This window comes from Carcharhinus amblyrhynchos, chromosome 4 (genome assembly GCF_965287045.1).
Source record: "Carcharhinus amblyrhynchos chromosome 4, sCarAmb.v2.hapA, whole genome shotgun sequence".
NCBI lineage: Eukaryota > Metazoa > Chordata > Chondrichthyes > Carcharhiniformes > Carcharhinidae > Carcharhinus > Carcharhinus amblyrhynchos.
The window spans coordinates 63,899,636-63,911,899 of NC_137327.1; the positions used below are offsets into that span (position 1 = coordinate 63,899,636).

Consider the following 12,264-nt stretch of genomic DNA (forward strand, 5'->3'; position numbering starts at 1 on the left):
CCCAACTGTCCCGTACACTTTACAAACTGTCTAATCAATAATCCCAACTGTCCCATACACTTTACAAATTGTCTAATCAATAACCCCAACTGTCCCATACACTTTACTAACTGTCTAATCAATAATTCCAACCGTCTCGTACTCTTTACTGTCTAATCAATAATCCCAACTTTCCCATGCACTTTACTAACTGTCTAATCAATAATCCCAACTGTCCCATACACTTTACTAACTGTCTAATTAGTAATTCCAACTGTCCCATACATTTCACGAACTGTCTAATCAATAATCCCAACTGTCCCACACAGTTTACTAACTGTCTAGTCAATAATCCCAACTGTCCCATACACTTTACTAACTGTCTAATTAATAATCCCAACAGTACCAAACAATTTACTGTCTAATCAATTACCCAACTGTCAAACAAACTGGGAGGAGAAATCAAAAGGCAGATTATTTTCTAAATGGAGAGAGAAACTGCAAGTAAGTGAAGTACATATTGCATATTCCAATGCATTAATCACAAAAAGCTGGAGAGCAGGTCCAATAAATTGTTAAGAAGGCAAATGGCATTTTAGCCTTTATGGCAAAGCAGTTGAAGTTTAGAAATAGGGAGGTTTTGATGCAATTGTGCAGGGCGTTGCTGAGGTCTCACCTGGAATACAGCATACAGTTTTGGTCCCATTACCTTAAATGGCAGTCCAAAGGAGATTCAGCAATCTAATTCATGGGATGAGAGACTGTCCTATCAAGAGATACTAAATAGCGGGTCTGTATTTCTTTCAGTTTAAAAAGGTGAGGGATGACCTTATTCAAGCACATAAGATCCTATGGGGGTAGATGGTGAGATGTTTTCACTCGTGGGAGAGTCTTGAAAAAGGGGACAAGGGGACATAGTTCCGAGATAAAAGGGAGGCAGGGGGGTGGTCATTTATAACTGAGGTACATAGAAATTTCCCCTCAGAGGCTAGTGAATCCCTGGAATTCTCTGCGCAGAGGATAGTGGAGGCTAGATCAATAGAACCATTTAAAGTGGAGGTGAATAAATATTTGGTAGTTCGAGGAATAGTGGGATCTGGGGAAATGGTACAGGAAAAGAGTTGAGGCCAACATAGATCAGCCATGATGGTATTGAATGGCAGGGTAGGATTGAAGGGCCTGATGTAGTACTCCACCTTCCATTTCTTTTGTTTTTTTGTGTTCTTGCGTCTAATCAACTATCCCAATGTCCCGTACACTTTACTGACTGTATAATCAACTATCGTAACTGTCCCATACACTTCATTAACTGTCCAATCAACAGATTAGTGAGTGGCCGATGGAGCGAGAGAGTGCAGATGGAGTGAGATGATGTAGGTGGAGTGAGGGAATTGAGAGGGATTGAGGGAGTGCAGATAGAATGAGAGAGTGAGATATGGAGTGAGGGAGTGAGAGAGTTAGATATGGAGTGAGAGACTGTGGTGGGGGAAGAGTGCAGATGGAGTGGGGGAGTGAGATGGAATGAAAAAGTGTATATGGCATGAGCAAGTGTAATGGAGTCAGGGGATGCAGAGGGAGTGAAGGGATGCAGAGGGAGTGAGGAGATGTAAGGTGCGAGGTGTTGACATGGAGTATGTGAAGGAAGGGGCGTAAGGAAATGAATGAGAAGGTGTCTTTGCTGGAGCAACATATGCAGCAGCCTGAATCCAATATGAAAATGGTTGAAAACAGTTTGTGGAACCTAAAGTGATTAAAATGGACCAGCCTGCAAGGATTGTCCCTTTGTGTCTGTTTATGCCCTGTTTGTGAACACAAGTGCTCACCTAGCTGATGAAGGAATAAGACTCCTAAAGCTTGCGCTGCCAAATAAACCTATTGAGCTTTAACTTGGTGTTGTATGACTCCTTACCGTGCTTACCCCAGTTCAACGCTGGCATCTCCACATCATGATGACCCTTTAAACAGTGAAATGCAGTAACCATGGAAACATCCTGGCAGTGTGATGGACACAATTCCCAGTTTCATTTGAAGAAGTCAGGTGATTGGAGACATTTTCATATTGAATAAATGTAAATATAGTTGTCATGGCCAATTAGGAAAGTGAGTGACAGACAGGATGCTGACACTAGGGGGCATTGTTGCCCCATTTAGAAACCTATGAGCCCTCATTGACCAGAGAGCTACCAATGAACAGGCAGCTTCATACTTAAGCTAAGTAAATAACTCTCACTTTCGGGAGAAGGACATGGGACTATCAGCCTCAAATCCCTGACCTAACTCTATGACTTAGAGGGTTCTTTAATATCCTTCAAGGTTTCTGGTATTAAAATATTGTTCCAGTGAAATCTTTCCACTGCTCTCTTTGGATGCCCCATAGTTCTCTCAATTGAGGAAGGAGATTCTTGCCACAGAGCATTCACACTGGCACATTTGAGCCTCTGCTTGGGAAGATCCTGAGGCCTAAAGTTGATCACTGGACCAAGAAATGATGGTATCCCGCCTTCCACAAACAGGAATACACCCACACACACCCCTTTCACACACTGCACGTTGACACACACATCTGTAAGCAAACCACACACATTCACACATTGATACACATAGAACCCCACTCACACCCCCACATAAACATGCCCAATCTCACACACAAGCACAAAAGCATCCAAAAGACACACACACACACACGCACACACACACACATACATACAAGCCCAAGCCCTCACTCACACTTGCCTCCTCTCACACACACTTACACGGACCGCACACACTCACTCCCCTCAGACACATAGACACACACACACACGTACAGCTGCATACCCCACCACACATCATCCTACAAAATCACACAAATACATACATACCCAAACATACACACACACATGCACACAAACACACACACACACATACACACCCATATTTACACACACACATCCACATACACACCCATATACGAAGAACCACACCCACTCCCACACATGGAGGTGCAAACATACAGGCACACACAAAAACTAACACATGCACACCCACCAACACACATCCTCAGACATACATGCACTCACACACACAACCACACCAATGTCACACATACACACACACTCTCACCCATATCCACACACACTCAAAGAACAAAAAAACAAAGAAAACTACAGCATAGGAACAGGCTCTTTGGCCCTCTAAGCCTACACTGAACATACTGCCTGACTGAACTAAAACTCCCTACTCTTCTGGGGGCCATATCCCTCTATTCCTATCTTATTCATGCTTTTGTCAAGACGTCCCTTAAAAGTCATTATCATATCTACTTCCACTATCTCCCCCGACAGAGAGTTCCAGGCACCCACCAACCTCTGTGTAAAAAACTTGCCTCGTACATCTCCTTTAAACCATGTCCCTCACCTTAAATCTATGCCCCCTAGTAATTGTCTCTTCCAGCATGAGAAAAAGCTTCTGACTATCTGGAAATTATGATATCCCTCCTTCCACAAACAAGAATATATCCACACACACACACACACACCCAACTCCTGCACATTGCACACATATCTGTACCCAAACCACACATGTTCACACACTGATACACACAGAACCCCACTCATACACGTAATAATTAATCAGATCAAATCATATCTGTTCCTCTACCTCCCACTGACTATTGAGAGACCTATAGTAAACCGTCAGCATTGTGACTACACCCTTCCTATTCCTGAGCTCTTCCCATATTGATTTGATTTGTTTTATTATCATACGTATGTGGATGGAATATTGGCCTTTATAGCGAGGGGGATAGAATATAAAAGCAGGGAGGTCTTGCTGCAGCTGTACAGGGCACTGGTGAGGCCGCAACTGGAGAACTGTGTGCAGTTTTGGTCCCCTTATTTGCGAAAGGATATATTGGCCTTGGAGGGAGTGCAGAGGAGGTTCACCAGGCTGATACTGGAGATGAGGGGGTTAGCCTACGAAGAGAGATTGAATAGACTGGGTCTGTACTTGTTAGAGTTTAGAAGACTGAGGGAGGATCTTATTGAGACTTACAAGATAATGAAGGGGCTAGATAGGGTAGAGGTAGAGAGATTCTTCCCGCTTAGAAAGGATAGCAGAACTAGAGGGCACATCCTCTAAATAAGGGGGCGGCAGTTTAGATCAGAGTTGAGGAGGAACTTCTTCACTCAAAGGGTGGTGAATCTCTGGAATTCTCTGTCCGTTGAAGTGGTGGAGGCTGCCTCGCTAAATATATTTTAGTCACGGGTAAATAGATTTCTGATAGACAAGGGAATTAAGGGTTATGGGGAGAAAGCAGAAAGTGGAACTGATCCACTTCAGATCAGCCATGATCTTATTGAATGGCGGGGCAGGCTCGAAGGGCTAGGTGGCCTACTCCTGCTCCTATTTCTTATGTTCCTTATATTTCTTACGTATTAGTATAGTGAAGAGTATTGTTCCTTGCCCACTACACAGTCGAAGCACACTGTTCGTAGAGAAGGAAAGGAGAGAGTGCAGAATGTCATAGTTACCGTGTAGAGAAAGATCAACTTAATGCAAGGTAGGTCCATTCAAACGTCCGATGGCGGCAGGGAAGAAGCTATTCTTGAGTTGGTTGGTACGTGAACTCAGACTTTTGTATCCTTTTCGGATCCTTTACACAGAAGTTGGTGGGTGCCTGGAACTCATTGCGAAGGGAGGTAGTGGCAGTAGATACGATAATGACTTTTAAGGGACATCTTGATAAATACATGAATAAGATAGGAATAGAGGAATATGGTCCCCAGAAGAATAGGGGGTTTTAGTTCAGTCAGGCAGTATGTTCAGTGCAGGCTTGGAGGGCCAAAGATCCTGTTCCTGTTCTGTAATTTTCTTTGTTCTTTTGACGGAAGAAGGTGGAAGAGGGAATGTCCAGGGTGTATGGGATCTTTAATAAAGCTGGCTGCTTTTGCCAGGGCAGTTGGAAGTGTAGACAGAGTCAATGGATGGGAAACTGGTTTGTGTGATGGGCAGAGATATTGTCTCGCTATATGAGCCCTTTGAGGTGCCTTCCTGCAGTACAGCTGTGATATTCTCCTTTACCGGTAGTACAACTCCCCCATCACTTTTACATCTCCCTCTATCCTGCCTGAAACATCTGTATCCTGAAACGTTAAGCTGCCAGTCCTGTCCTTCCCTTAACCAAGTCTCTGTAATGGCAACAACATCATAGTTCTAAGTATTAATCCGAGTACTAAGTTCATCTCACCTGTTACACTTCTCGCATTGAAACAAATGCACTTCAGTTCACCAGACCCTCTTTGATTAGTAACGACAGCCTGCCTACTCTTTCTCTGAATCTTATTGCCCCTACTTTCTAGTTCCAATTACTCCTCCTAAAGTCATCTCACACTTTGCACAGTTAAATTCCATCTGCCATTTATCTGCTCATTTGACCACCTCATCTACACCTTCTTGTAATCTAAGACACTCAAGTTCACTGTTAACCATTTGGCCAATCTTTGTGTCATCATCAAACTTATTGATCCTACCTCCACGTAGTCATTTATATAAATGACAAACAAAATGCTCAGCACATATCCCTGTGGTATGCCAATGGTCATTGGCCTCTAGTCACTAAATTAGCAGTCTGTCACTACCCTCTATCTCCTACTGCTAAGACAATTATGATTCTACCTTATCAAATCACCCTGTATCCCATCTGCTTAATTCTTAATAAATCTCTTTTTTCTTAATAAATCTTAATAAGTCTTCTTAATGAATCTCCCATGTGGGACTTTATTAAAGACTTTGCTGAAAACTACATCAACCGCACTACCCTCATCCACACACTTGGTTACATACTCAAAAAATTCAATCAAATTTGTTAGGCATGACCTTCCTCTGACAAAACCATGCTGACTATCCCTGATCAAACCTCATTTCTCCAAATGGAGATGGATTCGCTCCTTCAGAATCTTCTCCAGTAGTTTCCCAATCATAGACATGAGACTCACTGGTCTGTAGTTTCTTGCTTGTCTCAACAACATTTCTTAAATAGTAGGACCTCATTAGTTATTTTCCTGTCCTCTGATACCTCCCTGGTGGCCAGGGAGGAAAATTTGGGTCAGAGCCCCTACAATTTCTTCCTTGCCTCCCACAATAGCCTGGGACACAGTTCATCAGACCTGGAAATTTGCCCACTTTTAAGCTCACCAATACCTCTAATACCTTGCCACTCCCTATGATCATTTTCTCTAGAGCCTCACAGTCCATGTCCCCAAGTTCCATAACTACCCCTTCATTCTCATTGGTGAAGACCGACGTGAAATATTTGTTTAATACCTTACTAGTGTCCTTTGCCTCACCCAAAGATTTCCTCCTTGGTCCCAAATGGGCCTTACTCTTTCCTTGGTTATCCTCTTTCCATTGATTATACTTATAAAATATCTTAGGATTTTCCCTACTTTTACCAGCCAGAGCTTTCTCATATTCTCATTGCGCTCCTAATTGATTTCTTAAGCTCCATCCTGCACTTTCTGTACTCCATTAATGCCTCCGCAGATTTGTTCCCCTTATACTTGTTAAAAACCTTTCTTTTCCATCATATTGTATCCTGAATGCCTCTGGTCACCCCATGGTTCTCTGGGTTTCTTATATTCATCCCTTCAAATACACACCCACATATACATGTACATGCACACACACTCGCACACACACACACAACACCCCCCACACGTACACTTCAACACACAAAAATACATGCACCCAGACACACTCCCACCTACCCTCACACACATCTACATCCATACACACCCACACACAGACAACCTACACAGATAAATATGATCATGTGTGAATTGGAAATTTTCAGGATATAAATATGCGTCAATGTTCCTAGAGTCAGAGCCACAATATATGTAATTGCCACAGTGAAAATTACTCAACTGTTGGGGGCGGGGGTGTGGAATGGGGAAGGGGAGGGGGGCGGTGGTGGGGAGCAAATTATGAACTTGGTGTTGGTCCTACTACAATTCATATCAGAAAATAGAATTTTTTTTTAACTAGGTGTCTTTCAGTCAGATAATGACGAAAATATTGACTTTCTGTTAGAATTCTTGGATGAAATGCACAAGAAAAATGACCTGTTAAATGAGGCAGAGTCAACTTTGATAGATTTCAGAAAGTAGATTACTATTCCATAGAACTACCCAGCCTTCAGGAGAACAGTGACCACGACCTCCACACAACCCTGCCACAGCAAGCTCTGCAAGACATGCCGGATCATCGACACGGATGCCATCATGTCACATGAGAATACCATCCACCAGGTACATGGTACATACTCTTACAACTCAGCCAATGTTGTCTACCTGATATGCTGCAGGAAAGGATATCCTGAGGCATAATACATTGGGGAGACCGTGCAGATGCTACGACAACGGATGAATGAACACTGCTCGACAATCATCAGGCAAAACTGTTCTCTTCTTGTTGGTGAACATTTCAGCGGTCACAGGTATTCAGCCTCTGATCTTTAGGTAAGTGTTCTCCAAGGTGGCCTTCATGACATACGGCAGCGCAGGGTCACTGAGCAAAAACTGATAGCCAAGTTCCGCACACATGAGGACAGCCTCAACCAGGATCTTGGCTTCATGTCACACTATTTGTAACCTCAATGACTTGCCTGGCCTTGCAACATTTCATTTATTGTCCTGTCTGGAGACAATACACATCTCTTTAATCTGTGCTTAATGCTATCTCCACTCACATTGTCTGTACCTTTAAGATTTGAATAGCTGTAAAGGCTCGCATTCTAATCAGTATTCTGTAAACTGACTGTATGCCTTTATATGCACTATTTGTGATCAGAACTCCCTACTCACCTGACAAAGGGGAAAAGCCCCGAAAGTTAGTGGTGTTTGCTACCAAATAAACTTGTTGGATTTAATCTGATGTTGTGAGACTTCTTACTTTGTTTACCCCAATCCAATGCCAGCATCTCCACATCTTTTCCATCTGACCATTACTAGTGTTAAATAAATTTGTGAGTTCCACAGAAGCTGTTCTCAATCCTACACTGAAACAATACACATACATTATCAGAGTAAAGAGATAATGATGCTGTTGCAAATACTGATGGCTGGCCCACAGTAAGTATGCAGTTTGAGGATCCCTGATCTTAATCTGTGCTGTACCTGCCCTGAGAGTGTTTGTGGGGACATTTTAGGGGGAGATTTACCCTGTGCCTAACCCCATGCTATACCTCTCCTGCGAGTGTTTGATGGGGACAGTGTAGAAGGAGTTTAGTCTGTATCTAACCCTGTGCTATATCTGTCTTGAAAGTGTTTGATGGGGACTGTGTAGAGAGAGCTTTACTCTGTATCTAACCTTGTGCTGTACCTGTCCTGGAAGTGTTTGATGGGGAGAGTGCAGAGTGAACTTATTCTATATCTAACCCTATACTTTATTTGTCCTGGGAGTATTTCATATAATACTTCAGTGATTGCGATTAGAAGTGTTGGTTCCCTAGCAACATGATCCCTATATCATTGGAAACAAAGGAGAAAGAATAAAAATCTATTTTGTCACCAATTGAAAATACACAAATGGAGCTCAAACTTACCATCTCCACTGCAATGGCTGAGTGTATTCCTCCTGCTCTGTTAAAAGCCCAAGGGAAGTTGAGGAGTCCAGCACCAAGGGCTGATTTTAACAGGATGAATATCGCTCCACAGGAGGACAGACTTGATCTTCTTGTGTACAAAGCATTTGGCTCCGCCAGGAGATTAATACTCTCTCTCGCCAGATCCTCCATCTGACCAATCACTGCACTATTCCAGAACTCCCTAACCTGTTCACAGTCTGACTTGTCCAGTCATAAATGGACTCTCCTCCTGCTGCCCAGTTCTTGCTGGGAGCTGGTTCACCCTCCAGTCTGGCAGAAAATTTTTTAGTTTCTGAGTGCTGGGATTGGCAGTCCATTGGCCAATCAATTAGTTGCAGAAGTTCTCTCCCACCAGTCAGAGCTTGTTGGAGGAGCCATCATGACCTTGTGTCAAATTTCCCTGTGATGGAGACTGGACTAAAGCAAGAGATGATTGGAGGTGTCAACTCACCTGCCGGAATTTAGAAAGCACTGCACTTTACTTTGCGAAAAGTTGTGGAATTCTTCAGTTTAACATGGGCTGAGAAGTTAATAGGATTTATACACATCATTAGTTAGTAATACCAACATCCAATTCTGTCACTTTAAGTTCACTTTCTCAAGCTTGTTTTAAAAGATGAGAATTATTCAGACTCTCCTTCCTGAAGGCGTGGGTGAACCATTAATTCTTCAGTCAGAAGAATGCACAAAACACTGCTTGAGTGAATTGGGCATTGATCTGTGAAATTCCAGGGACTGGAAACTGGGCTTTGATGGGATTTGGTCAGCCCAGGCGCAAGCAGGGGATCTTGAACTTTTTGTTATGAATTAACCTGCCTGTAGCTGGAAAAAGACACACTTTGTCAAAACTTTTAATCTTGCACTCATTGCAACAATTTGCAAGAATACCAAATGTAAAGTGAACAATAACTTGACAACCAATCAGCACTCTCTTCCCATGAAGTATAAATTGCTATTCCCATTTACATTTGATATTCTCGCAAATTGCCCTGATGAGTGTAAGATGAAAAGAAATTGATGATATGTACCTTTTTTCATCAATACCCGAGTTCTGTGCTGTCAAATGACTATTTAGTTTACCTGTTGTAGACAGACATGCAGACTGGAAGGAATGAAAACTGCACGGTCCGTGCGGAAAGTAAGTCCCATCTTTAAACTGTGGACATTCTCCAGTGTGTTGTTTGGTTTTACTGCCATGTTTGTCAGTTGATAGTTTGCTTGACTCTCAATTCAGAAGATTGTGAGTTCATGTTCCACACTACGAGTTGAGCTCAAAAATCAAGGCCGAATCCAATGCAGGACTGAGGGAGTGCTAGCCTGTCAGATGTACCATCTTTCAGATGAGATGTTAAACCAATACTCTGTTTGCACTTTCACGTGCACATAACAGCTGGAAATTTCCAACATGGCCCAAGGCTAGGATTCTCTGGTCCCGGTACAGTGAAGGGAGATTTGGCTGAGTACCAAATTCTGCATTCTCACAGGCAACAGTGGCAGGGCGAGTGAGACTGGTGAATTCCAGCCTCCAGATCCCGTGACATTATTTTGAATAAAAAAGAGAAATTATCCCTAATATTTATCCCTCAACCTATATGCCAAAAACAGATTGTCTGGCCATTACCACATTGCTGTTTTTGGGAGCTTGCTGTGCACAAAGTGGCTGCCATTTTTCCTCCATTGTAGTAGCGACTTCACTTTACAAATTACTTTGGTGACTGAAAGCGCATTAGCATCGCTGGTGGTCATGAAAGGCATTTGTGCATGGGATGAATTCAGAAGAAATCTAGAAACTCAAAACTGGGCATCCATGAAGAGACTGCACAACCATTGAATCAAATGTGGGCCAATGTCAGCCACGTAATTGGTATTTAATGACCTCATGGTCCAGCATATCCCTCATTTTACCATCATCATCGAGCAAGGGGATCAGATCTGTAAGAAACCTCTCCATGAGCAAAACCAGGCATACCAAAAATGAGATGCTATCCTGATGAAGCAACAACAGAGATGACATGCATGACAAACAGTGGAGCTGTAGAACTTTACAGCACAGAATGAGGCCACGTGACCCATCATACTTGGGCCTGCACTTTGAAAGAGCTTTTCTAAATAGTCTCACTCTCTCCAGTCTTTCCCCATAACGCAGCAGATTTCTTCTCTTCAAGTATTTATCTAATTACCATGTGAAAGTTATAATTGAACCTGCTTCTCTTTCAGGTAGTGCATTCTAGATCACAACAATTTACCGTGTTAAAAAAAATCTAATCTCCTCCTTTTGATCTTTGCCAATATCTTTCAGCCTGTGTCCCTCTAGTTAGCAACCCTCCTTTTTATAGAAACAGTTTCTCCTTGGTAGTATGGTGTACAGTGGCTAGGATTGCTGCCTCACAATGCCAGGGACCCAGGTTCAATTCCTGGCTTGGGTCACTGTCTGGTGGAGTTTGCACATCCTCCCTGTGTCTGCTTGGGTTTCCTCTGGGTGCTCCGGTTTTCTCCCACAGGCTGAAAGATCTGCTGGTTAAATGCCTTTGCCATGCTAAATTCTTCCTCAGTGTATGCGAACAGGGGCTGAAATGTGGTGACTAGGGGATTTTCACCGTAACTTCATTGCAGTGTTAATGTAAGCCCACTTGTGACATGAATAAAGAAAACTTTAGCAAGACCCCTCATGATTTTGAATGCCTCAGTTAAATCCCCCCTTCTTCTGCAGGAGTGACGTACAATAGGCAGAGTAAAGAGACTGCACAACCATTGAATCAAATCAAAGCTCTGCACTACTGCTGTACCCAGTTATGAATGGAGGAAGGGGAGACTCCACAATCATCCCATCCTAAATGTTGATGGAGCCCAAGGCATGAAAGTAAAAGACACAGCTGAAGCATTTGCCCCCATTTTCGGCCAGAAGCACCAAATGGATTACTCATCTCGGCCTAATCCTGAGATAGCCAACACCGCACATGCCAGTCTTTAGCCATTTCCATTTACTCCATAGTATTAAGAAATTAGATTGGATACAGTAAAACTGATTGACCCTGACAATCGTCCAGCTGGTGGTACTGGTGGTTTCAGCTCCAGAATTATCTGTATCCTTGTCCAAGCTGTTCAATATCACCACTGGCATCTGCACAAAAATGTGGAAAATTACCCAAATATGTCCTGCCCACAAAATGGAAGACAAATTCAGTCTAGTTATTGCTAAATGATCTGCTCTTGACCACTAGTAAAGGTAGAAGGTATCAGTGACCGTCTTATCAAGTGACATTGATTCAGGAATAATCTGCTCAATTTGGGTTTTGCCAGATCCACTGAGTTCTAGATCTCTGTGCAGTCTAGGTCCAGACATGGACAATAGAGCTGAATTCAGGAGGTGAGGTTCGACTAACTTCCCTCAACATCAAGGCAGCATTTGATCAAACGTGGCATCAAGGAGCCCTGGACAATTTGGGATCAATGGGAATCAGGAGGAAAACCGTCCACTGGTTGGAGTCATACCTGGCACAAGGGAAGATGGTTTTGTTTGTCGGAGGTCAATCATTTCATCCCCAGGACATCACTGCGGGAGTTCTCAGTGCAGTATCCTAGGCCAAACCATCATGCTTCATCAATGCCTTCCCTCCATTCTGGAATTCCCTTCCTAACAGCACAGTGGTTGGACCTAT

The 12,264-nt window shown here is 43.0% G+C and overlaps 1 protein-coding gene across 1 annotated transcript in view; it reads right to left on the reverse strand.

Annotated features, from left to right (window-relative positions):
- Positions 1 to 9,074, reverse strand: part of slc38a8a (solute carrier family 38 member 8a) — a 69,004-nt gene extending 59,930 nt beyond the window's left edge. Inside the window, exon 1 of the mRNA XM_080188151.1 lies at positions 8,564 to 9,074. Within this exon, the coding sequence (XP_080044277.1) occupies positions 8,564 to 8,755 (192 nt within the window). The 5' untranslated portion in view covers positions 8,756 to 9,074. The remainder of the gene's footprint in view (positions 1 to 8,563) is intronic.
- Between the last annotated feature and the right edge of the window lie 3,190 nt (positions 9,075 to 12,264).